The sequence below is a fragment of the Botrytis porri genome, assembly GCF_014898465.1.
Source record: "Botrytis porri strain MUCL 3234 chromosome Unknown BPOR_003, whole genome shotgun sequence".
Lineage (NCBI taxonomy): Eukaryota > Fungi > Ascomycota > Leotiomycetes > Helotiales > Sclerotiniaceae > Botrytis > Botrytis porri.
This window is the reverse complement of record NW_024066077.1, coordinates 1,983,406-2,010,009: the sequence shown is the minus strand read 5'-3', so window position 1 is coordinate 2,010,009 and position 26,604 is coordinate 1,983,406. Positions and strand designations below refer to the sequence as shown.

At 41.8% G+C, this 26,604-nt stretch overlaps 7 protein-coding genes across 7 annotated transcripts; 3 read left to right on the top strand and 4 right to left on the bottom strand.

Annotated features, from left to right (window-relative positions):
• Positions 1–1,699: 1,699 nt before the first annotated feature.
• Positions 1,700–2,248, top strand: EAF01_002653 (uncharacterized protein; the record flags this gene model as incomplete). Its single annotated transcript, XM_038910906.1, has 1 exon — positions 1,700–2,248. The coding sequence occupies one exon, from the start codon at positions 1,700–1,702 to the stop codon at positions 2,246–2,248; it is 549 nt and encodes a 182-aa protein (XP_038773828.1).
• A 1,726-nt stretch (positions 2,249–3,974) lies between these two features.
• On the bottom strand, positions 3,975–8,155 carry EAF01_002652 (uncharacterized protein). The gene is made up of 3 exons (XM_038910905.1): positions 7,004–8,155; positions 6,563–6,895; positions 3,975–6,512 (listed from the first exon to the last, which is right to left on the bottom strand). Exons 2-3 carry the CDS (start codon positions 6,794–6,796, stop codon positions 4,719–4,721), a joined length of 2,028 nt encoding a protein of 675 aa, XP_038773827.1. The 5' UTR covers positions 6,797–6,895; positions 7,004–8,155; the 3' UTR covers positions 3,975–4,718.
• Positions 8,156–11,299: 3,144 nt separating this feature from the next.
• On the top strand, positions 11,300–12,850 carry EAF01_002651 (uncharacterized protein; the record flags this gene model as incomplete). The annotated part of the gene is made up of 2 exons (XM_038910904.1): positions 11,300–11,398; positions 11,468–12,850. 2 exons carry the CDS (start codon positions 11,300–11,302, stop codon positions 12,848–12,850), a joined length of 1,482 nt encoding a protein of 493 aa, XP_038773826.1.
• Positions 12,851–15,271: 2,421 nt separating this feature from the next.
• EAF01_002650 (uncharacterized protein) lies at positions 15,272–15,674 on the bottom strand (the record flags this gene model as incomplete). Its single annotated transcript, XM_038910903.1, has 2 exons — positions 15,272–15,326; positions 15,379–15,674. 2 exons carry the CDS (start codon positions 15,672–15,674, stop codon positions 15,272–15,274), a joined length of 351 nt encoding a protein of 116 aa, XP_038773825.1.
• Positions 15,675–16,576: 902 nt separating this feature from the next.
• On the top strand, positions 16,577–17,839 carry EAF01_002649 (uncharacterized protein; the record flags this gene model as incomplete). Its single annotated transcript, XM_038910902.1, has 5 exons — positions 16,577–16,794; positions 16,847–16,914; positions 16,964–17,162; positions 17,227–17,669; positions 17,757–17,839. The coding sequence occupies 5 exons, from the start codon at positions 16,577–16,579 to the stop codon at positions 17,837–17,839; spliced, it is 1,011 nt and encodes a 336-aa protein (XP_038773824.1).
• Positions 17,840–19,986: 2,147 nt separating this feature from the next.
• On the bottom strand, positions 19,987–20,577 carry EAF01_002648 (uncharacterized protein; the record flags this gene model as incomplete). Its single annotated transcript, XM_038910901.1, has 2 exons — positions 19,987–20,112; positions 20,149–20,577. 2 exons carry the CDS (start codon positions 20,575–20,577, stop codon positions 19,987–19,989), a joined length of 555 nt encoding a protein of 184 aa, XP_038773823.1.
• Positions 20,578–23,884: 3,307 nt separating this feature from the next.
• EAF01_002647 (uncharacterized protein) lies at positions 23,885–24,556 on the bottom strand (the record flags this gene model as incomplete). Its single annotated transcript, XM_038910900.1, has 1 exon — positions 23,885–24,556. The coding sequence occupies one exon, from the start codon at positions 24,554–24,556 to the stop codon at positions 23,885–23,887; it is 672 nt and encodes a 223-aa protein (XP_038773822.1).
• Positions 24,557–26,604: the final 2,048 nt, after the last annotated feature.

The window sequence follows — 26,604 nt, the reverse complement described above, 5'->3', positions numbered from 1 at the left end:
TGCATCACATAATTCTTGCGTAGAAATATGAAAATGACCCTTCAAAACTAGTCTCTTTCCTTTCTTACGTATCGTACGTTTCTTCATAATAGCTCGTAAATTATTCGCATCGTGTTGGTGAACAATACTTTGAGCTCGAAGTTGCTCACTCCCAATCGTCAATTTTCGAATGTATTGACGAACCGGGGTTGAAAGAGTCGTATCATTTTCAATTGTTGAATTTAAAAGGTTATTTGCTGTTTGTAAGATTGCTACATTTGGGGATGAGCTATTGACGAAGACTTGGTTAAAAATATCAAATTGGGTTGGTTCTTTGGATATTTCGACTTCGGGGGTAAACTCTCGACCCAATATACAGAACACTCTTTGTGGATTAAATGGATGTAATCCAGCTCCCCGTTATACCGATTCGATATTTTGATGATGGCATATGTCGGCTCGAGCTTTAATATATGCCTCTATTTATTCAATCTTTTGTATTCGTACAAGTTGAGCTTGATTCAAATCAGAAAGTGCTGCAATGAGCCGTTTTTTTCAATGGACTGAAAACCGCAACATCAAGTGGCTGAAGCAAATGCAAGGTATGAGGAGGAAGTATAAGAAGTACAATTCGATTTTGAAGGCAGTGAGCTATAAAGCTTCCACTAATATGAGAATCGTAGCCATTGCAGATGAGAAGCCGATATTTGCCACCTGCTTTTGCACAAGTTGCAGATTCGAAAACGCGTTTTAGCCATTCTAATCCATGAAGATTGCTTGTCCAGCCCTTTGTATTTGCTGAAAAGAACCAGCTATTAAGAACTTCCTTCGGAATTCAATTTTGAAGGACATTTTTATCTTTAAAAATCCTGAGTGGTGGAAGAATGGATCCATCCGCACAAATACACTCTATCATTAAAATCCACTCTTGATGGTCTGGATGTGCTTGATGTTTTGTATGAAGTGTAGAATCGATAATAATTCGAGTTGATTCTATTGTCCTAATTGAATGTTCAGATTTATCCATATTATATTCGTCTTTCTTTTCAATTCCATAATCCTGAATCGCTTTTTGATATGTGTCAAACCAAATACTACATGTTTCCCTGATTGCACCATCCATTCTTACAGATTCAATTCGATGGCCAATAACAACTGTAAGATGAGGATGTCGTTTGATAAATCGTGGAACCCATTCATGACCAAGAAGGTGTTGTGGTGGGAGTTCAAGGGAGTCAAATGAGGGGCAATCCAAATTATAAGTCCGTTTTGAACGTAACTCCTCAGCCAATTCTTTTAACAACTGATGGCCTGGTGAATAGCCGCTAATTGTCAATTGCTTTATCCACTTAAGAAGTACATTCTCTTGTACAGCAGAAAGTTTCTGTTGCGATTGATGTGCTTCAGAACGCGATGAACCCCCTTTGACGCGTCGCGTCACAGTATCTTTAGAAAGCCCCAGTTCTTTTGCAGCTTCATATGAAGACTTATACTTTCCATTTTGAACTCCTAATATTGCTTCAGAAAGTCGAGATTCCATTTCCTGCACTTTTAAACTTTTTTCGACGGACCATTGTTGAATTGTTGCTTTTTTGATGGGGTGGTCCCCCACAATTAGACGCATTACGCCATTAGACGCATTACGCCATGACTTACGTTACTCTCGTTTTTCTTTCAATCAACCTCGCTGATTCAATTTACTTCACAGTCATCATTCACAATGGCACCCGCTCTTCGCAGCGCTGCTGCAGAGAAATCTCGCCCTCGCAAGGAGGCTGCTGGAGTCAAGAAATCTTCCCCCCGCAAGGAGGCTGTTGCAGTCAAGAAACCTCGCCCCCGCAAGGAGGCTGTTGCAGTCAAGAAACCTCGCCCCCACAAGGAGGCTGCTGCAGTCAAGAAACCTCGCCCCCACAAGGAGGCCAAGATGAGACTCGACGACAGCATCGCTCGCTGCCCCGGCGGTACCCCAGCATACCAGCACAGAAAGGAGTTCCTTCTCATTCGTCCCTGTTGTACCGAGGGCGAAGTCATCATGGCACGCGGGGCCGATTACAAGCCACTGCGCACCTACAGAAACGTCGAGGATGGCAAGAAGAAGCCGGTCCGCCTTACTCGGGAAGAGTATTGCGTGATTCGAGATTGGCGTATCCGAAACGGGGTGGCTCCCTTTAGAGAGCCAAAGTTTGACACCAAGTGGGGTTGGAACCATGAAGACGCGTGGGATGTCTATTACATGACTCACACCGATGAGGATCCAGCCCACCGTTAGACTGTGGTGGCCTTACGGGCACTGGTGAGGAGAATCGTTGCCGTTTCCCCTCGCTTTAGTATGCCATCAGGATGTAGATACGTGTACCTAGTAGGACTGTACGAACGGTACGTATCACTCGCTTGGTGGAGGAACGAGCAGGGTCCGGCGCGGTTCTCCGTGGATTCGAGTAATGCGAAGCAGGATTCTATTGTATTTGATTTCTTTGGTAGATAGCGGGGGAAATGGTGTTATGCATGGCAGGGTTTTTGTAACAATGGTATGTGTGGAGGATATTGGTTGGGGGACCCTGGGACTGGGCTGGCGTTGTATTATGATATATTTGAAGGATTTGGTTGGAGACCCTGGGAGCGGGCTGTTTTTTCTTTAATAAGGTATATGAGGGAGATGGGGGGTCGTGTCTCAGTTCTCCAGGAATTAGGGAGTTGGTGGTGGTGGAGTTTTCTTTTTCGTGGTGTTCGATTAGTTGCCTTTGGATTGGTCTAGCCAACCATCCAGGAACTACGACACATCCTGCTGCGCCAGAAAGCATTGTCATCGCTCGAGCCTGGACTTCTCTCGCAATCCAAGAGTCACCATCGTTGTCTTGCACCGCACCAGTTGGAGAAGTCGGACAAGGTGTCCTGCGGCCGAAACTCGAACCATGACAAAGGCATGGTGTCTCTCTCTTCTCTCCTCCTTGTTCTTGTAGCCTCACACCAATCTGATGAAACTCGAACCATGGTTGTTCCTTTCCTCCTTCTCTACTCCTCGAACTCACAGCTGCGAATCAATCAACCCGCCGAGTTCCAACAAGCAGAGGACTCAATACATAAGACACCCACCTTGACTCAACTCACAAAACGTCATAGAGCACACCACACCACAAAAAACGAAATCCACCACCTCCATCTTCGACTTTCCATAAAATCTCTTCATCATTGTCTGTCTCTTCTGTATTTATGTACGCACTTCCAGATCTTCACTCTCGATAATCTCCACTCTTCAACTCCGCACCGCTCCTCGAGCTTCGCAATGTCTTTCATCGTCCATCACAATCACAAGCACGACAATCCCATCTCTCGTCAAGACGCAATACAGCCACGATTTCAAACCTCGGTGATAGACACACGATGCACAATGACAGATACCTTCTCACACCTTCAGCCAACGAGTTTCCTGTTTTTCGTTTTTGATACACAATGGATGAATGGATGCCCAGATGGATTAATGGTTTTCTCTTCAAGATTCATTTGCGATGGATGATTCAGTACTAGTTGATCGATGACCGGAATAGCTAGCTAGATTCATATTTCCTTTCCTTTTCTTTGCTTCTTCTTCGCTTTCCAGACTGAAGATTCGTTGACTTTACAAAAATACAAATAAAACAAAATAAATAAAACAACAAAAATATTCCACTCATCCAATCATCATCATCATCGTGCAAAGTTTAATCTTGATCTCAATCTTGATCTCATACACACATGTGATTCTGAAATTCCACAGTATTGTGATGACTTTGGTATTGCAACTCGACAAGATACCCAGATAGATAACTTTAACATCTCCTTCTTCATCCCCTCCCCCTTCCCACTCACCTTCGCCTTCCCCTTCCCCTTCCTTATCTCAGTCCTCTCTCCCAAATCAAATCCCTCGCACCAAACATTGTCAATTCTACCAACGAAGAAATAGCTACCCCAAGAACAATCAAACAACACAAATCCCCTGTATGTATGAAAGAATCAAATTGTATTATCATCAAGTATCTACAAATTTGCCGTGTATCCCATTCACATCTCTATCTTCATCTTTCATCTTCATCGTCTCCACATCACCACCCCATGTATGAATACCCTCCAACCCCAACCCCAATCACTACTTTACCAGCCCACTCCACTCCCTTCATCTCTCCACCCTATCATCATGAATCCAAAGTCTACACTCATACCATACAACGAGCAATCAAAAAAGATAAAATAAACTTGTATATAATCAAGATTATTACTGTAGGTATAATCCAATCAATCAATCAACCATCCATCCATTCATCAATCCTATTCTGTCCTATCCTATCCCATCCAATCCCAACCACGACAACTCTCGTTATCGATTTCCCAAACACCAAAACCCCTAAGAAGCCCAAACCCAATCCAATAACCTGAGCCCAGGCAAGGAGATGTAAAAGAAACAAAAAGAAAAAGGAAAACAGAAAGATACCACCACCAGATATATCAAATTCATTACTCATAAAAGCCATAACTTCTCAACGAAGAAAGGGACAAGAGATGGAAAAAAGATACAGAAAGAAGAAAGAAAATGGAAATACGCCTGCCTATCTAGAAATCTGACGCCACGCGACAATTCATCAATTCAACTCACCAAATTGATGAATTATCGAAAGTTTGACTGAAGGCAGGTAAGAAAGAAAAAGGAAAAATTGTCATCACACCTTACTCGAACCATACCAGTATGAACAGAGTAGGAATGATACCTAATTGAAAGACAAAGAAGGATCATAGGAAAAATTTACAGTATTGACACCAACAAGTGATTGATCATCAAAAACTTGAGGAAGAGAAGAAACAGGATCAAAGAATGCCACTGAGGGGTCATTCATAGGAAAAGAAGAAAAGTCAAAGTTTGTTTGACCTGCAAAGTTCATTGGTAGATCAATGTCCTGTTGCATCGAATTGTCGAAGTTGATGTTGTTGGCAAAGTTTTGTGTATTGATGGAAGGGTATACTTGGTGAATCGGAACTTGGTTGATGGCATTATCGAAATCAGTTGGTGCGTCATGATTTGGCGATAGATCGTTAAGCATACTCTCGTTCATGTCTTCATCATCGTTCTCATCATCTTGTTGCGTGTGATCTGCTGCTGGCTCTTCCACCTCTTTGAACCAATTTTTCAACTCCGACATTGGAGGCCAATCTCCTCCAGCTTTTCCACCACGCTTTTGAGACTCCTCAACCTTACTATTCTTGTTTCTACCCTTAGATTTGGGTTTGAAATGCGCTCTTCTAAGGTGTGCAGCTGCATTATAGTATGCTCCATACTTCTTCTTCTGTGTCGCGCACGCCTTGCATTTTGAGAGTGGCAACACAGGCTTTTCACGTCCTTGACTGCTCAGTGGTTCAATGCAAACCCACTTCTTCACCATTCTCTTATGTTGTCGATCGCAATGTCTTCGAAGCTCATGCTCGCCACGAAACCCATCAGGATGTTCATCACATAACTTGCAAAATACACGTTCGTGTTTTGGTCGTTGATAAGCACGCTTTTCGATAGCAACCTTATCATTTGCCACATCTTTCGAATCGAGTCGAGTCATTGATTGTGATGAGTTGACTCGTAATATCGAATTCTCTTCACAACCACCCTTAGGCATGAGTGGTCGCGCAGCGGCAATGTTACTAACTTGTAGCCGCTGCTTATTACGAGATGATGATGACATACTCGATGAAACACTTTCAATCGATTGTGACTTTTCCATCTGTTGAGCAAAAGGTGCAGAAATTTGAGACTGAGCAAAGGCTTCCGTACTAGGAAAAGAAAGAGAAAACTGAGAATCATTGCCAACACCACCAGCCCCAACAAGTAGTTGAGTCTGTTCCTCGTCGGAAGACCGACGACTATGATGAGAAGAACTATACTGAGGAGCAACGGGATAAACAGAATCATCATTGATACCTGTAGAAAAAGAAGTGTTCGAATTGAACTTCATCATTTCAATACTTTCCACCAGAGGCTCATTAAAGAGACTATTTTGTCGACTCATGTTACTTGTGTATGTAGTCGCATCAGTAAGAGTCGTAGTTGTGGGCGTACTAGGAATGTTGAACGACTGTCGAGATTGTTGAAGTTGCATAGGCGTTGAAGAGTGCATCGATATCGGAGAAGGCGTAATCGAGAAAACTGGGGTAGGTGAGACACCAGTAAATCCGGTACGGAAGAGGAAGTCGCCGGGGTTCTCAAAGCCCTGGGGAACCTCCAGAACTTGTTCTAATTCCGGTTTCCGTTGAGACATAGAGCGCTGAAGGGGGGAGGCCGAGGTTTGATGCGAGAAAGTGTAAGAGCTGTAGGGCTGATCTTGATTAACCCAAGCTTCGAGGGCGGGATTTCCTCGGCGGAGATCATTATGGAGCGGAGGGGGCATCGCGCCGTTCTGGGTAAATGGTAATCTTCCGGAGCGTGTAGATGCACTGTTCATTGAGTTTGCTCGCATCATGACGGGCTCAGATTGTTGAGATATTGTCCGCGATATTCCGGCTGCTTCCATCCGGTCCTAAGTATCGTTAGAGCCAGCTCAGGAGGGAAACCACAGGGGACTCCTACAGAAGATGGGTGTCGGGCCATGGGAGCTCCACTGCTTGACATGCTTCGGGGAACATTGTGTCTCCGCTGTGTTTGTTGTTTGTATATCGGGGATCTGTGATGGGGAAACGATGATGTCGACGCCGAGCCGGATGTGAGGGATGCGATTTGCGCTTGAATTTGTTCTTGCTGTGCCAGAAGGAATTGAAGTTGATCCTGATCTACCGAAGTATTGAGTCTCAACTGGGACGACATAGCAAGTGTCTATTAGAGTTTGTTAGATAGTCTCCAAGGACTTTTTTTCGAATCGCTGGTGTATGATAGTGGAGACTGTGTCGTCGCTTGCAACGTTGTCTGCAGCCTCACGTAGTTAGTAAAAGAGCATGATCACCAGCATATTTCGTACAGTAGCGGGTGCAGTGAAGAGGAGTTGAATGATGAACATTAGAATCCATGACATACGTATGGATGAAGGATGCACGTAACGATGTTACGAACGGTGAAGGTAATGATAGTTCGCCGTTGGAATATGGGATATGACACTATGGTTGCGTAGGAAGATAGGGAAGCATAAAAGTAAGGCGAAAATAATGAAGTTAAGATTGTAGAAATAAGAAAGGCGAACTATGTATTGTATGGACAGCGCGACATGGTAAGATGGGGCTCATATGAATTGAGTTCGGGAGGTGGATGACACGGCAGAAGAACGGATGAAGTGTGGGTTGGGATGACTCTGATGACGAGACAAATCCAACAGATTAAACAGGTTAGGTTGTTTCGAGGTCATACCATTGATACCAAACAAGATATGATGGGGGACGGGGGATATACCGATGTATGAGATGGATGTATGGAACCTTTCCTTTATTTTTTGGAAGTATGTGAGTGGATGAGTGGATGAGTGGATGAGTGGATGAGTGGAGGTATGGGTGGAGGTATGAGTGGATGGATGGGTGGATGGATGATTTTTCTTGGTATACCAGGATGAGGGATAGGATAAGGATCAATATAATGATAACGACTTGATCATCTTTCCCTCCTTGACTAGATTAGGAAAAGATGAAGTTTGTTGTGGATATATGTGGATGTGTGACATTGGGTGTGGCATTGCGTGTGGCATTGCGTGTGGTTGTTTTGGATTGTGCTCAACTGTGGTGGGATGAATATTGACAGTCGTGAGTGCGGATGGAGGGCATGAGCGATGAGAGCGAGTGAGGGGCGTGTTCAAGATGCTATGGTGGATCGATATCTTATTGTTTCTTCTGATGATTATTATGATCATCATCATCATCATCATCATATCATCGCTATGATCCTGACGTGGAGGGATATGGAGGTATGGGACTCGTGGGAGGCTTGCTGCGGCAGTCTGTAGATAGATTCACAATGGTTCTTTCTAACATTGCACAGGCAGAACAGATGGAAGTGGAATCCTCTCGCTCGGAACATCGTATGCCTCGTACATGACAATTTGTCCGAAAGAGAGATTGACAACATAGCAAGTCACACCAGGAAGTTACATTAGGATTCAAGAAGTTACACCATACACCTAACTTAATAAGAAATATTGCAGGTACTATGTAAACACCCAAAACTCTCCTCGGTGCTATTCTGCTCCATTAATCTACTCCAGTCGTCTCCATCATACAAAGCATCTCAAGGGCCAAGCAAATAGAAGCAAGACATTCTGCGTTTGATACTCCCCCACGTCCTGATAACCAATCATGTCATCCACATCCATCATTCATCCATCATTCGTCCATGATTTTCCCATTGACATATTTTTTGAGGGCATTCGCGGTATCCAGATTCTCGGAAAAGTCTTTCTTCTGAATCCTCTTCTGTACGTCAGTTGTCATGTACTCAGTCTGGAACTAATGATCGACTTCAATTTTTACCCTTACTTGTACCTACTACTTACATTGGTCTATTGAAAATGCTTAGGTTTGTCTCATGATCAACCACAATAATAATGATAATAATAATAGTAATACTAATAACATATTCCTTTCATGTATCGAAATTCTTCCGTTTGATTGGTTCTGATGGAAGATCATCAACCATCACATCAATCGAAATCTCCAAGCTTCACCTATTATCTTATCCACTTACCTAGTTGTTACTCACCGAAATCTTTTTATATCGCTCGATGAAGCCGAAATGGGTTTGAAACTTGACAGACATACATAGTGATCAAATCATCTCATTCCTTGTACGAGGTCGTGTTTTGATGAATGTCGGGTCCGTGCACAAAGCACTTTTTCCTACGAAGTGCGCCTTTTCATATCAAAACTCATCTATTTTAAAATTCATTATTAAATCAATCAATATTAACATATATTTCAAAGTTAGAATATATAGAGATTTTAATAAACATTATAATAATATAACTTCAGACTTTTTATAAATCTTTTCAATAAATTAAAATCCATAATGAATATTTAATACTCATTAAATAATATTTAGTTTCAAAATCAATATTTAATTTCGAATGAATAAATAATTATAATCTAAAGTCCGGGTTTCCTTGTATTATAATAACTCTTAATTAAATCTCTATATAACAATTAACTTTTAAAGCTTTATAAAGAATAATAGAATTATTATATATATATATATTTTAAAAAAAAGATAGAATAAAGTATAGTTCAGGTGAGAAAACTCGTTTAAATTTCAGCCCGGCATTCGTTAAAAATACGCCCTTGCAGACTATAGTAATTATTCATGCTACATACCTACTGATGCATACCGGTGTACACCTATATATAGCTATTTACCCATCGACCGAGATTCGAGAAGACAAATTAATTGTACTTCATCTCCTTAAAAAGCCAATTAAAATAATAAGGGTCATCATTCATTTCCAACATGCCCCAATCCCCTTCTAAACTCTTTCTAGAACTAGACGAGGAAGAAGAAAGAAACAAAGAAAGAAAAATGAAGCAACGAGTAAAGATCTTCCTGTCAAAGTGCGGCTCATCCCGACTGGCTCATTACTAGGTATCTAGGTATTGAAATTGGAAGAAATACTACGAGCAAGCAACTTCAGTCCAAACTCCAAACTCCAAACCTGTAGCTCAGTACAACCCTTGAAGATTAGGTAAGCCAGTCAAATTCGCTAGTCCGCCTCATAAATTTTATACCACAATTTATGCCAATCATAGGTAATTATGATTGGAAAATGATTGGAAAACATCGATCAATCTGAGTCGGAAGCTGGGAATCCTCTCTTCCTATTCGTTCACTTGGTCCTCGTAAACATGTTCCACCACAGAATCGACACGTACGGTGATTATACGAACCAACACATGACACTGTCTGAAAATGGTTCGCCCAGATTGTTACAACTTCCAAGATTGCCTTAATCTTGACCACTTTTATTCAAATAACCTTGATGTCCTTACCCATCGGCCATCAGCCATCAGCCATGAGCCATCACCCCCATCAACTATCAAATAATCCCGTCTCCGAGAATAACCCATCACAATTATCAATATCCTAGGTATCCTTTCGCTTCTTCAGAACGGGCTCTCGGTTGACTCGATTCTGCGTTGCAACTTGTAACCAACAACCTAAGCTGAGATATCTTCTCCCAATCAAACCAAGCCTACACTACACTTGACGATTGGTTAGATCAGTAATGATTGCACGAACAAAACAAATTCCTGCTTTCTCGTCGGGCGTAGCCGCTTTATTACCTCTGCATATCGGGCAACTGGTCTGGCTTCTATGGGATGGCTAGGACGTAGCCATCATTCATAGGTATTGTTTGTGATGGCTGTATGCACACCCCACGAATACGCGGCACTTTCCCATCCCCCATGTTGTCAGACCAAGGTACGCTGTATACCGTATACGTAAGGTACGAAAAGGCTTTGGAGGCATTGCGTTACCCGTAGCATAATCATCACACCCTTTTGTAAGCTCTCTCGCGTGGACTGCACGATGTTGTGGTGCCCAATATCTCGCTGGCCTTTTCTGGCCTTGGTCTGAGAGTTTGTTGGACCTGCCGGATGTATTTTTGGCTTTGACACTTTGACACTTTGCGTTGAGTATTGACCATAGTGTACCTTTGTTCTGGACCCGAGTCGATGGTCGGAATGCAACCTTCCACGGCATGAGAGAAAGGGAAAATGTGATCTTGTCATCTTGAGCAGATATGCCTTGTAAAGAGCCTGATCTATACCCATCGGCGATGCCCGGTAAATGGATTGATGCCCAGGCTTTAACTTGACTTCAAAGTCCGAGTAAGATTTCCAACGGCTCTATGGACAATATCTCGTACTCCTAACTCCCTAGGTGTGTAAGATTCCTCGAAACCTCTGTTTTGGGACTTCGCTGGACCATAACACGTGACATCAACTGCATCACCGTTCTGATTATTAAAAGATGATACGTTTCGTTGCATATCGCACCGTTGGCCGGTCAAAAATGCTATCTTCGTTATAATCTACTTTCATATATGCATTCTATTGCGAAAAGAAGATCACTTTCTCTGAGCCAAATCAGTAAGTTTCTATGTCATGTGACAGCCGGAGAAACTTGCCAGATAAAAATGAATTATGTTTATCCGAACCCCGTTGCGACACTAGCACACCCTAGCTCGAGCCTGGTAGATGATGACAGCTTTGTGGAAATGCGATCATAGCTTTTGAACTTCGTTCCTTATCAATGAAATTCTGTCCCTCTGAAATTCACAAACTTCATTTCTTATCAATGAATCTGTCTATCTGAACGTCGCAATTGCCATACAGCACGATGCGTAAATCAATTCCAGCTTTGCTAGCTATAGCCTCAGTAACATTAGCTAGTCAAAATGTGTTCAGTGTTCACGATGACTTGTTTGCATTTCCACAGGTATGCGCAAGCCCAGCGATATCATAAGCTATTCTGATATAAAGTCGTCAAAAACTCACGAAACAATAGTATGAAATAGTGTTCTCAAATGACGTTCATTCGGAAGCGGAAGCATATTTTATCGTCAATCATCCCTATTCGCCTGTCACATTTGCAAGTAATAAAGAAGATTTTAAAAGCATACAATCATCCCAACACCCTATTCAAGATGGTCCCACCGATCATGAATCCGAGCCCGCCAAACAAACCCACGAGCTCATGTATCTACATGATGAACTATATGTATGCACAATTCCCGTAGTTTCTCTACCTCCGCGAAACGAAACCTCGGAAGCCGAAGCTCGCGCTGCTGAGCAAAAAGAGCTTGCTAGAGCAACCGATCGTGGCTGGGAATTACTTCGAGATTTGGAGAACAACTGTCTATACTTTGTATCTGGATGGTGGTCATATTCATTCTGCTACAACAAGGAAATCACACAATTTCATCAACTACCAGCACAACCCGGAAAGGCGGCATTCCCACCCCAACCGGATCCATCAGCCCAAGAATTTGTTCTCGGAAGAGCGAAGACATTGCCGAAGAGCAAGAGTAAGGAGGATGAATGGGGCAATCAAATAGAAGCGCATACGGCACCCCAGAATGGGGAATCACCAAAAACAGAACTACAAGTCAAGGGCGACATGCGATACCTCGTTCAGAAAATGGAAGGTGGTACAATCTGCGATCTTACAGGCAAGCCCCGCCAAGTCGAAGTTCAATTTCACTGTAACCCTAATGTCAAGGATCGCATTGGCTATATCAAGGAAATGACCACATGTTCATACCTCATGGTTGTTTATACACCCCGCCTTTGCGACGACGTAGCATTCATGCCACCCAAGGCAGAGAAAGCCAACAGCGTAGTCTGCAAACGTATAATCTACGAACCCCCCTCGTCCCAGATTGATCCCAACTTTATCACTTCTTCACCCTCCTTGGCCTATCCTAAAAATCCCATAGTCATTGGCGGTGTAACCGTCGGCGCAGGTAAATTCGTCGGCAAAGAAGGACAACGTCTACCTATCCCCCCAGACTTTGGAGATGACAACGGAAGCCGGACTGAAATTATTGCACGCGGCAAAAGCAAGGTTCAGGGAGGGAAGGTCGAAGTTATTAGTCCGAAATCGCTGGAATTAATGGATCTCGACCCCAAAATGATCGAAAAATTACAAGAGGAAGTCAAGAAGTTGGCAGGGGATAAGGGCTGGAAAATTGAGGTTGTCGATGTCCCAGGACAAGTTAGAGAAATCTTGGGAATTGTTGAGGATGATGGAGGACAGGGCCATCAAAAGGGACCCGGAAAACCTATCGAGGGAGAATCCCAGAAGGATAGTGATAAGAAAGATAATAATGTATATGAAGATGAAGCTGGTGAAGAAGGTAGCGAGGAGATATTCAAGGATGAATTATGAGGCTTCATATCTTCTATTTGAGTTGGGACTCGGCGGGGGGCGTAATGGGTTTGTTTCGTAGATATGATGTAATAAATTGGGAAATGAAAGATTTTCATATATATACTCATGTGGTTTTATTGTCTCATCTCGAAGAAAATGTAAGGTGATATTCATTGGATATGGTATGTATGTCTAGGTAGTTGATGCAGGTATATGCAAAGGTTGGATCTTGATAGGTATACCTTGACCTTTAGATTTTACGAGTTCATAGGTTAGATTCCTATTTCTCCGACATGGGAGATGGATAGATGGGAGGATAGATAGATAGATAAGCAATGTTGGGTGGGGTTTTTGTGTGGATGGGTATGTATAATGTGAGTAGGGGGTGGATGGGTAGAGAGAGGGAGGGAGAGTAGGGAGGAAGGAAGGAATATACCTAGATTGTTTATTGGAGTTCTCGGGGGTTTTTGTGTGTGTGTGTGTGGTGTGTGTGTGTGTGTGTGTGTGTGTGTGTGTGTAATTTGTTGGGACTGGATTTTGAAATATAGAGATGTAGTGGACGTGTGGTAGTCTTGGAGGAGGAGTATATAGGATGGAAAGGAGAGGATGGAAAGGAGAGGATGGAAAGGAGAGGATGGAAAGGAGAGGATGGAAAGGAGAGGATGGAAAGGAGAGGATGGAAAGGAGAGGATGGAAAGGAGAGGATGGAAAGAGAGGATGAAACGAAAGTGAGAATGGAAGAGATTTGATTAGGAGGGGTTGTGTGATGGGGGGTAACATCAGAGATTGTGGACTGATTCTATCTATATGTTGGTCATGTGAACCTTCAAATTCGATATCTCGACTCTAGTGTCTATGGGTAGGTAAAAATAACTTAAGCGATCGCGGAAAGATAAAATAGAAATAAAGAATTCCTCCTACTCTTCACTTCTCCTCTTTTCCAGATCTTTACATTGATAAGCAATATCTATAGAAGTAATTTCCTCCTGCTTCAAATGTGCGATATGATTTCGATTCTCTTGATTTTCTTCTCTTGAAATTTTTTTATCCGGAAGGGGTTTTGTATACGAAGTATCAAGCTAAAACCCACAACCACATTTCGCCTTGTGCTCTAAAATGTTCGAAAAATCTCCCGATCTTCGAACGAGCGATTCTCCGCTCTCAAATGAGCATACAGCACGAAAAGAAGAATAGGTTGCTGAACTACGGTACATAGATGATCCTTGTAATGGTGATTATGGCGATTATAGTGGAGATGTCTTTTCGAGATATGTATTAGGTTTCGTTGATTATGATGCCGCTTTTGACTGTGGTGCTGTAGATGTGGTGTTGGTCTGTGGGGTTGAGGAGAAGAGAGGTTTTGTTTATGAGGAGAGGTGCTGTTGAAGATGATGGATGGAGGTTTGGATATGGTGGGATGGGTGGTGGGTTTGTTGTTGGGTTTGAGGAGGCCTTGGGTTTGGTGGATGCTTTGTTTTGTCGATGGGTTGTGACTTGTGGAAGGAGAATTGAGAGCTAGTTGGGACGAATTCTATGGTGGGATTCAATGTTAGAATTGGCCGAACTTCTAATGGGGATTGTGGAGAGACGAAGTTCGAAGCAAGTGCGGGGGGTTGAAAAATGATATTGAACGATGTCTGTTAAACTTTGTGCTAGATGAGTGATAGCTTCCCATTACTAGTGTCAAACACTCAATAATCTGACGACGTTACCTGTGAGTTTACGGTCTTGGTAGGTAGACTAGAGTCAGTTGCTTGAGTTAAGATCTTCGATCGTAATGCTTGGGTAAAAGAATATTGCTCTGTTTGTGCAAAATCATGCCAAGCGATGTATCATGATCAAGTCTTGATATCAATGTCAAGTCATAACCTGATTAATGGCACTAGCCTCTCGAGATTTGTCATTTGCGAATGTTCAATTTTGACCATGTATTTGTATCAAAAGATGCCGATCGTCAGGGCTTGTCAAGCAATGGGGTTCTCTCCAGTTCCAAATCCAGTTCTGAATCGTGCTCTAAAGTGCAATTGATATCAGCAGCCTACCAATTGATTAACAATCATAAGGGGCCGAATCACCGTTACGCGATGAATCACTGTAATTTGAATGTAAATTTTCGAGTAGATAGATGAGATAAGTGGGAAAGGAAAGTGCAATGAGGCAGATAATTGTAATTCGACATGGGATCTGAATGCTCCAGGGTGGGGTGGGTGCAAAAGACAGATAGAACGTTGGATGATGCCAAAATAAAGTGGTATATTCTGTTAATTTGTTTCTTTCGAGCTGAGAGACAGAAATTATTCCTAGAACGTGGCTGAACTTCTATCCGCAGATGTCCACTCCAAGACTACAGAAGCCAAACTTCCAATCAAGAAGCAATGCCTTGATGCTGCTCGCTGCATATTCCTCAACAGTAACGCCAGCGCAAAGGCTTCACCGGACTCAATAATCCTCCAGCTTATAAACTTCATAAGCCGGTTCCTCATATGGATGAACTCTAACAAACACATTAGGAACGAGAAGCACGATAACATAAGAATCAAACTTGCTTCTTCAAAGCTGCAACCGCATTTCTAATAGTCTCCTCGCCAACACACAAAGTTTCGAACCTGACTTCTTGCACCTCTTCCAACGCACCTACAGTTCCAATATTTGGATTTGCAGTATCACCTGGTCGAAATTGAGCAGTGCCTGTCGTAGCCCAACAACATTCGGTATAATTTCCAGAGCCTGGATAACGTCCAGCTCCGGCGGCGAAGATGGCAGCTTTACAGGCTGAAAGTCCTGATGGCGGGACGAAAAATATCAGCTTGAAGCGCTTGGGTATGGCGGAAAGTGTTGTCATATTTTTGGGACTAGAATTTAAGATGCCTTAATAAAGATAGATATGTATCGGTTGTCGTCGACGACATTATGGTAAACAAACGGACACGGACATTGAATTTGTGGGTTACTGTTTTGGGCCCCCACGCCTACTCATTGTTCAAATGAATGTGACATTTACCATGAATTGAAATATCACGACACATGTCATGCTGTCAGATTGATTTGCCTCCAAAGGAGTTCCAATATTTGTACTTAGAAGGTCTCTAAAGCTCAACACTCCCGCGGCTAGAGCGCTTTTCCCATTTTACATCCACGGACACTACTCCAATTTTGGAGTGAGCTACAGCCTACAGGACTATTGTCATTATGGATCTTTTGATTTACTTTACAACGATTGTCAAAACCTCACCGCTGAAAGAATGACTTCGTACCTGCTTTTAGCCTGAAAATTACCTCCCGGTACATGCCCATCTAGGATTCCCGAGCCGCACACGAGCTGCACTGAAGATTTGTACATGGCTATACGAGGTTGCATCAGGATTCTCTTCATTGATTCGAGGATGTGAAGGAAGCTGACTAGCAGGACTTGCCAAGGCTGCATGACTGCGGGGTAACTACTGTGTAGATTCGGGTTGATCATCATTACTCGCATTGAACCTGCAGTAATATGTTTCAAGCTTAACTGATTTCAAAGCTATATTAAATTGATTCAATAGCTTCTTCTTGGCTACAGCCATTTATCAACGCTGAATGACAACGGTTTCCACATTTGTCGGAGTCTGACATGATGTCGGTATATATGAGTTCTCACTACCAACAAGACTTGAGATGAACAGAAGACTGTAGTCTTTCATATAATCGACAAGCAGTATTAAAGCTCACTATTGCACAAGTGGAGTCGGAATATTCAGCATCGTCATAATGATTTCGTCGCTTCCCACTCTTGGGTTTTTACTGGTTCTTGTGGATATCACAAATGCTTCCTTTAAACCCTCATTTAACAATACTCTTGAAAAGGGAGTAGCGACTGAATGCAAGACTTGTCCATATTCACTTTGCACGAATAAGGAATTTTACGATTACGATACCGTTGTATCACTCATTTGCTGGACGACTGGTACAGTCATCGATGGTGATAGGTAAGATTCAATTCCAAACGTGAGCTGCTACATAGAATACTAAAATATCCAGTACGTGGTTGAGAACAAGCGACGACTGCTATGTAACCCAATACGATCTTGCCGATTATGCTGGAGAATGTATGTATTCTTGTAGTTCACATTTGAATCCTACTAACATTAAATATAGATGAAACCGACCTCAGCTTTTGTGGCCAAGATTCTACTATTGAGCATATAACAACAGCTCCTGCAACCACAAAATATAATACCGAATGCAATATTTGTGATGATAATGCGAGTTGTGAGGTTATTAAATATCTAAAATATGGAACTGATATTACGGTGACTTGCTGGACTGATCTAGGAGATCTCGTGATCAATGATAGGTATATCCCATCTTCAACCTTGCATTTCAACTACAGATTAGACAGCTGACAGCGACGGAAATAGTACCTGGTTGAAAACCACAGATAATTGTTATGTGGCACAAATTGGCCTCGAAGAGCCCGCCGATAAATCAGAGCTTGACTATTGCGGCCCAGTAGGCTTTGTTCAAGTAAACTACACAACACCAGAGAAACGTTCACGTTCTCCGCCCAATTCTAACGAGAATTCACATCGCTCTCTCGCTAAGCACTCGCCCCCTTCCTTGTCTAACGATATTCACAAACGCTACCTTCTCAACATCACAGTAGGCGAAGATTACGCTCCTTGCTACAGTACCCCATCTTCAGCAAGTCAATTGGTCAAAAATTATGAATGGGATCATGGTGTTTGGGTACAATGCTATGTGAATAATTTTGAAAATACAAATCCGAATGAGACGTATTGGTATTTCACGACAGATTTCTGTTATGTGAGAGAGGTGGATTTCTGGGAGAGTTTGTTTGATCGTGAGTAATTTTTCTTCTCTCTTTTGAAATGAAGAATAAAAACGAAGGAATGAAAGGAGAGAAGGATCACATGCTAATCTGAGATAGAATATCGATTCCCGAATTGCGACTTGTTTGATGGTGGAGATGGAAGTGGGGATAAAGTTGATGCTCGTGAGGTCTCTGATTAGAACAATACCGCTTGAGCTCCACTTTGGGTTGCTCATAATATATATCACCGTTCAACTCCCAAAACATCGTTGTTCCAAACTCCTTGATCTAACCTAAATTGACTATTGAATGCCTAAAGTTTACCTCCAGAGCCAAAACCTGTAGGATACGTTATAATCATACTTTTGATAATAAAAACCATCCTTCTGTAGAAGCTAGAATACCCTACTAAGGGTCATATTTCGCAGCAATTTGTTTCATGGTCGTAAAATTCGCCGGTGAATACCGTGCCAAAGGATTTTGGTCCGCGTAGTAGTCATTCATGTATAGATAGGGGAGGTTAGAATTCACAATGAATCTTAGATGGTAGAAAAAAGTCAGGTTGCGCCGAGGATACAACGAGGACGAATTTTAGTAATAAGAAGAGAATCCCGGATAATCACCTGGTAGCCATGATGGCCAAATTCCCTGTGTCTCGAATGGATTAATTCATTAGGAAAGGGTTGAGAAGCAGTATGTATGTATCATGCCATTACCTCTATCAATTCATGCAGGCTCACGGATGTCAGTTCCTAAACCATCATTCTTTCAGGACTATTTCTGTGAATACCAGGCGATGCTCCTACACATATAACCTGCAATTTATGTATTGATTAATTGACTTTGAAGGCGGATTCAATGCATTCCGATTGCGATCAGCTGATTGATACCATCCTTAACGTGGTTTAACACCGAGTGCACCATATCACCGAATGCACCACTTCAAAATACACCAAAATTAGCCTTTTCCTAATATTCATATTTTAATACTTAATCAATATTTTTTAAAAAACAAAAAAGATTTATTAATAAGAAAATATTTTTTATAAAAGTATTAAGTTTCTATATAAAAATTTCTATTATATTCTATAAAAAGTGGAAATTGTCACGATTTTCGTTACAAAAAAACTATTCCTATAATAACTACTATATTAATTCAAATTTTTAATAAATAATTAAATTTTTATAATATTTATATAATTAAATGTTACAATTTCAAATTTTGAAAAATTATATTATTAAATAAAGAAAGTGCACGGTTACGCACAGACGTATTTTGTATGTAAAATTCGTGGTGCACTCGGTGATATGGTGCACTCGGTGTTAAACCACGTTATAGGTATTTAGTGATTCCAGTCCCGCTTATCGCTTAACGCACATGTCACTCCTCATTTCGAAGGCAAACAATACCATATTTATGTTAGTTACTTCTCATTTTCTTTTGATCTTGACAATCAAGGATAATTGAAAGTTGTATGGCCGTCTTCTTCACGTTGAACGCACATCCTACTATCAGACCCGATGCTAGTCTGTCAGGGTCTGACAACAGGGAAGCCAACTGTTGGACTTTGAGATTACTCTCTGGAGGTAGAAAGTCCGAATAATGACAATCGGCACTGATTTCGTTTGTTCAGATGGGTGATTGAATTGGCTGCTTCTTGGCTGAAAAATGTTACCCTTGTAATTCCTGGCTCATTGTTCTCTCAGGTCCAAAAACCAAAAGCCATATTGTCTCGGTACTGGGGTCCTGGGAACAGCTATGGAAATTGCCTGGCTACTTCGTCTCTTGAAAACAAGAGTACTTTGGTGGAACATTTGAGTTATGGTTCTAATTGGGGGCATATAATTTCATGCTTATTCCTCACTAGATCCAATGATTATCGAAATCTACGCGAATATTCCTTGCAGTGGTGTCTGGTACTGGCTCATTTTGATCCACTCCATACTCTTCTTCCACAGCCTCAATTACTTCTCTTTATCTTCGCTCTCTAGCGAGCTTTCTTCCTTATTCAACATAACATAATAGCCACTTATTCCGCAGTACTCTTTCCCAACCGAGATATTAATCAGATCTGAAGCTGCCACCTTAGTGTTACGCAATGTTAGAAGTAGATATCTCAAGACAGGTTGCAATGGACCCAGTACTCCTCTCATCAGAAACCACCATGCAGATAGTACACCAGAACTCATACACCTTAAATCTGTAAGGCCACCAGGATTCATGGCCACTGCTGTAATTTTGCTCAACAACGGATCCTAAAATCATCCGTAAGTAAGTGTTGAAACAATATTGGCTTCGATATTACCTTGGAAAGTCTTTTGTTTAATTGATACATTCCCATAATTGCTACCACTTTCGATAATCCATATCTTTGAAACCCACGACCAACTTCTTCTCCGACTTTATCTGGTGTTGGATGAACAAGAAGCTCAAATCGTCAGGAAGGCTTGAGGGAAACTTTTCAAGGCCACTCTTTCAAGGGTATCGTGAATCGCTTCCAGGAATGACGATCTTGCCCCCGTCCGGCCGAAATGAACTCAACAACCTCAAGACTATCGAAAGGCGGGTAAGATGATTGACAGCCATAAAACTCTCGTAGTCATCCGAGGTAAACTTCAAACCATCGGAAATACACCATGTGAAAGCATTACAGATGATAGCTGCGAGAGGAGGCAATCTACCCGCATCAATATCCGCGTTGATGACACCAGCATAGCTCTCCACAGCGGCTAATGAGCCAAGATCAAGTGTATCAATAATTGATCGATCTTCAGGACAATCAGATAGTATTTTCCGAAGTCTTTGAGTATTCTCGTCGGATGTATTGCGGACGGTCAACACGGCGGTGTATTTTGGATATCTTGTGAGGAGATGTTCTATCGAGGGAAGTGTAAGGGAGCTATGAGCACATGTAACAAGAACTATACCACCTTCCATAATGATGAGGGATGTCAGTAAAAGTCATGCCACTGAAAGCAAGCGACTGTAACACCATCATAAATGACCATTTTTGCTACTCTGAGGCGTTAGTAGCGTCAGCAACTGCTGACAGCTGCTGATAAATCTTTACGCGTTGTGGTCAGATTCAGATACAGTCCAGCCGGATTTACTGCCTAAAGGGCCTGCATATGCAAGCAATGGCCCTTTCGTGCCGCAACTGTGCCAAATCTTGAGTTCTCCAATGAGATCCATGCTGACTCTTTGTTTGCATTGAAGTATATAGTCCTTTAACGTACGTTTATATCTTTTGATCTTTCTTTGACATTCCTTATTCGCATTATATCGTACAGCATTTACTATACTTATATCCTCAGTCTCTCATAAATGAGAAATGTATGCAGGTAGAAAAGTCAGGAGCTATGAAGTGTAAGTGCTCGGGGTATATAACTTATAGTTTCCCACTACCACGCACGTGCTATGGCACGCTAATCTCGCATACCGGGTAGCCCGCGGAGAGGGACAGTATCTCAGTATTGGAGGTAGCTTGTTGAAGATGAATCATAATTGTCATTCCAGCAACTGATTGTGCATCAAATTTGGTTTGAATTGTGTTGAGATGTCAATCTGTTCTATATAGTCAAAATTGAACATTCAAGAGCGAGAATTCGAGTATCAGAATAATGAATGCAAGGTCTATTCAATTCGAAAGGCATCGATCCAACCTTCATGATAGCACATTTTATGGACTGAGTGGCGATTAGATTGACCTTTAGTTGAAGCAATTGTTATGAGAGGTTATTGAGGCCTGAATGGCTATGAAAACGTACAATCCAGTAGTATACTCCCTCATCGGTATAGAGTGGATGTTAACTTCACATCCTAGCTCTTCTAACACCTGCTCATAGTCAGCAATTACACGAGTTTTGGAGAATGAAATAGTTTTGGTTGTTTAAAGTTTTTTGTAACGAGCATCCAACCTTAGCTCCACCGCGGTTACCTTCACCCTCCGTATAATCACGATTAGGGGGGAACGATGTCAACTTCGGGAAATTAGTTGTCTAATCGCCTATATAAATTACTACCAACTGATATTCCTTATCATGCTGGAGTCATGTTATTTGATCAACTTGTATGTACGACAATTGTCACCCTCCTCACCTTCGGACGTCGTATTTTGGGTGGATAATACAGGACGATTCTCACATGATGTCCTAAATATTCTCTTCCCAGCGCTTTGAGACGTGTGATTAGTACGTAGTAATAGTTCCAAATCCCCAATTTCATAAAGGCATCGTTTTAAGGTAAGCAAGAAGTGGCTAGGCCGATCTAGGCGATGCATCAACTCATTAATCATAGACGCCGTATCGTTCTTCAAAAAATCAACGTCGAGCTCGTTGATGTATGGTGCTGGGAGTATGATGCAGAGCGTGAAAGGGGTGGGATTGAAGCACTATATGATTTTGAGGCTAAATATGCTTAGGCATGAACTAGCCTACTGTAGGAAAGCATGGGCTTGTGAGTAAATCGATTAGTTAAGACCTCTGACACGAAAGAATTCGTTCGTGTATTCGATTCTTAAGCTAAAACTTCTAAATCTCTTGTGAGGAAGGGTTTTGAAGTCACGGTGTTATTCCGTATCATGCCAGTATGAGATCTCAATACCAGCAGTCTTTTCAAGCATTGGGATTTACTGCAAACCGAATACTGATAAAAATTCCCGAACAATAGGTTATCTTTTAGATTTATGCCTTGAAATCAAGTGTTAAAACCGACTGTGGAGTAAGGATCATCGAACATGTAAAAAGTTGTGTCTTTCCAATTGGACATTACATCACGTTTCCTTTCGATTATGAGGAAGCACCCTACACCCATTTCACGCGAACTTCTAATCTTCATTCATTTCAAGGCAATAGATCCCTTCAACACTTGTTACAATTCATGGAACGTGCAGAAAATAACAACCTACGACGTGAATCAATGTCTAAAGGCGTCTTAATCGTAAAAGTCGGTTGCAGAGACCTCAAAGTTCTATTGAACATCGAAGAAAGTCTCAAAGAGAACGATCTCTATTGTCAAAACTACAGATCTATTAGAAAGTCAAATTAAGATGAGATACATGGTAGATAATTGCGAAGATGCATCTAATAAAGGGGGTAAATTGAATCAGGAGAGAATCAACCAAACAACATCGAATAGACATTCGTAAAAACCAACGATCCACAGGGATTTAACTTATACAAGCAATCACCACCTATATACTTAAAATACATGCTTAAAATACGTGAAATCTTAGTCCAACTGATGTCTTGGGTGAAAGTGGGTCAAAAGTCTAAGAAAACGACTGATGATCTTGATGATCCTGATGAAACTAGCGGCGGATATGAACTCTAACGTTCCTGCATATATGAACTCATGTCGGTGAGCGGATCTGTAACGATTACTAGAGTATCTAGTGCGAGCGTAAGAATCTGAACTTGGATGGTTTGGAGACTGCTAAGATTTTTGCAGTCGAAAACCAAGACCCATTCTGATTTCGATCATTGTTGTCGCTATCGCCTTCTGTCATAGTCATTGGGACTGGAATGCTACGTATCGAAGGAGAAATAATGTAACACATCTGATTGATGAACAGATCTAGAGTAGACTTGCGGTGCCCACAACGCAGCGGCGGCCATTATAATTGACGATATGCATTATGGCTCAATGGACACTGCACGGCAATTGCACCCACCAGGTTTTCAAGGAGTGGTCTTGTAGGGAGGTTTTGGTGATGTAACAAGTTTGAGAGGATAGAACGATGAACTCACAATCATGTGCCTTCATATAGCATGATGAGTATGAATGTGCAATTGGGCGTCGAAAATTGGTTCAAGTAGACTGATTGCCATATTTCATGTAGCCCCATATCATTAACAGTGTATACCAGCAGCATAAATAGAGGAAAGAAGCCCCGTGAACAGTAGGACAAATTGTACCACTTGGACTTGATGATGGGAACTGAATAAATGATAGGGTCGATAATTCATGGAATGATATGATTGAATAGCAGTGGCAGGAAATCAATACACGCGGAAGCATTCAGTCAATGAATGAAGGTCTTAAATCAACAAACAAATCAAGTGCATTTTGAGGTATCAAATATCTTCGTGGATGTATTATACATTGAAAGAAATATCATTGAAATCGTGTCGACGCATCCCACTAAAAATCCATCCATTAAGACACGATGAAGACCCCATTCCCATTACACCAATTCGTTCCCACATTATAATTCCTCCTCATATTCTTTTCCAAACCCATCACCCTACAACAAAAAAGCAGCAGCTCCCATGATCGCAGCTCCAATAGCTGGAACCCTGGTAGCCATAGCACCTGCACTGCTGCTGCTCGAGGTTCCGCTCGAGGTTCCACTTCCAGAAGCCCTGGCGGTAGCACTAGCAGTTGAAGTAACGGTATTTCCATTACTATCTGTGGTAGTAACAACAACACTTCCGGTTGATTGAGCACTCTGACTGGCCCTTGTAGAAGTTAAGCTTGCTTGACTGCTAATCTGACTAATCTGAACACTCAATTGACTTCTGATTGCACTATTTGTCTCGGTGGCTGCTATAGCGCTCAGGCTGGAAATGTATGAGATAGCATTGGAAGAAGCGTCAGCAGCGCCGGCGGTAGCGATGGAACTGGCAATTGATGCTTGAGAGCTGAGGCCTGCGAGTTGAACAGTGAGATGGGAGATTTGAGCGCTGAGTTGTGTCTTTTGTCCAGCATTGGTTTCGGTGGCTAGTTGAGCGGAGAGGATGGAGAGGGCAGATTCATCTTGTTCGACAGCGCGGGAAAAGGCACCAATATCTGATGAAGCGGAGGCAGCTGCGGTACCGGCTGCAGTGGGCACGGTGGCGGGAGTTGTGATGGTACTGTCTGATTGTGCAACGGCCAAGGAGAGAAGGGGAATCACGGCGAGGATTTGGAAACGCATTTTGAATGTTGAGGATTAAGATTGAGTGTGTTTGACAAGAACTTTTGAAATGAATATTATATGATCGAAAATCAGAGTAGACAAATACTCAAGAGAGAGTGCGAGAAGAATTAATATATTAGGTTATTGTGCTTGTAAAAGAACAAATGTCAAAGGAGTACAACAATTTCCCCAAGTGCAACTTTACACCTTGTTTATATATCATTCAATTTAGCCCGAGGCGCGCAACAACCAATCCGTGGTTCATTGTCTACGTTCCCCAAGCCAAATGCAACCATGGCAACGCACTGGAATTGGTTGAAACCTTGCTCATTTCCCCGCCTAGTGAGATGGATATGTCCAAGCCATCTTTGATTCTTCTCATCCTCGTCACGTCAATATTGGATATAAGTACGTATACCCCGGACTTTCTTCAAATGTCTTACTTCGCTTCCCCAATCACAGATGAGCTCGGATCGAAAAGTAAACAAACGGAGCAAAAGATCCACTGTCTTGCTCATGTTTTCGCTATGTTAAACGCAGGCTCGATTCCTCTTTTCTAGGGTGTCGGGTATACTAGCCACACCATATTATATATTGTTTTTAGTAAACATAAAGAAACGCCTTCTGGTATGGAAAAATGGAAAAAGTAGGATAATTTTGAGCGACTTGCTTCTTTGCCCAGCATTGGCATGCTTGGGTATAGCAACTCTAATTTTAAGGATCCGGGGGAGAAACAACAACAAGAAAGCCAAAGAACTTCAGATACCACAGCCATAAAAGGCTATCAAAAAGCTATCAGAACTCAGGTTTTCTTTTTTCTGAGATACTTATTATCTCATGACTCAAACAACTTACCATTTCGTACATTTGATCCATTATCGCCTTCGTATTCGAATTTTTGACTACCATCACTACCACCATCAAATTCATCGTCCCTAATACATTGTACTGTTTTTCGCAATACGAGTCTATTTTGGTCGATCTGCATTCCTAGCTGCATCTCCAACGACTACCACCAGCATAGTAGCTTGTAGACTACCTCGTAGTTAGTTCACTCTTCAGCAAATCAACAAACAACAGATCTGGTGACTGAACATACCACTCCCACTCTCCACTCTTTGATCCAAGTTCATCAGCCACGGGAAATTTCAACATCAATGCGACTGCGGCTATTTTCTTCCCTTACTCCAAATTCTCAATCCTCATCCCCACAACGAACGTAAACCTTGGCAGTATCTTGGCCAATTAATAAAGGAGCAGTGGATCACTTTTTCATGTTTTGACATCTAGAATTTCAGAGAAGATGGATGTACTTCGTAAGTAGATGGATGGAATTGTTCTAACCAGAAATCGAGGGGTAAGTTTATCGGTGCTTGACTATTATCACATGATCCAGTTGGCCTTTGATGTGCTAGATTCACTAGATTCACACCCAATTGAATATACCTACTACCTATTATCACCTCCAAGGCAAAACAGCATCAAGATCGAAATCCAAGACATCCATCAGCCAGGGACCACTAAACTCGGTGGTCTGACGCAGATTTTAAATTATTATTTATTTTCTCGAAAACGGTCTGTCTGTAGGGCCTAGACAAAATCTAAAGATAGAAGAGACAAGATTCACATCGTTCATCTACATACCTAAATGGGTAGCATTCGAGAAAGTTTTCGAACCTTGATCGGTGCTCTTGAATCGAAATTTCGGTTTTCTATACATCCTTTCATACAAGTTTGATGGATTATATGTAGTCCTGCGGAACTTGCCATTTCAATATTCCATGTTGTCAAATGTTTTTGGTTTGCTATTTATGATTGATATCAGAAGTTCGCATGCTATATCATTCCAGTCCAACTGAGTACCATCGATATACAAAGGAAGAGTCGCATGAATACTTGCCTAGTAGTGAGTCACTACTCACAACTTGAGGATCTTCATCTTATACTTTTCGGATGCTGCTTCCCTGAATACTACTATCTTTTGGTTGTCCTTCATCCGTTTGCTTTCATACATACCAAACACACCATTGTTCAAGAATCAAATCCAAATATCTTGACTCCATCCT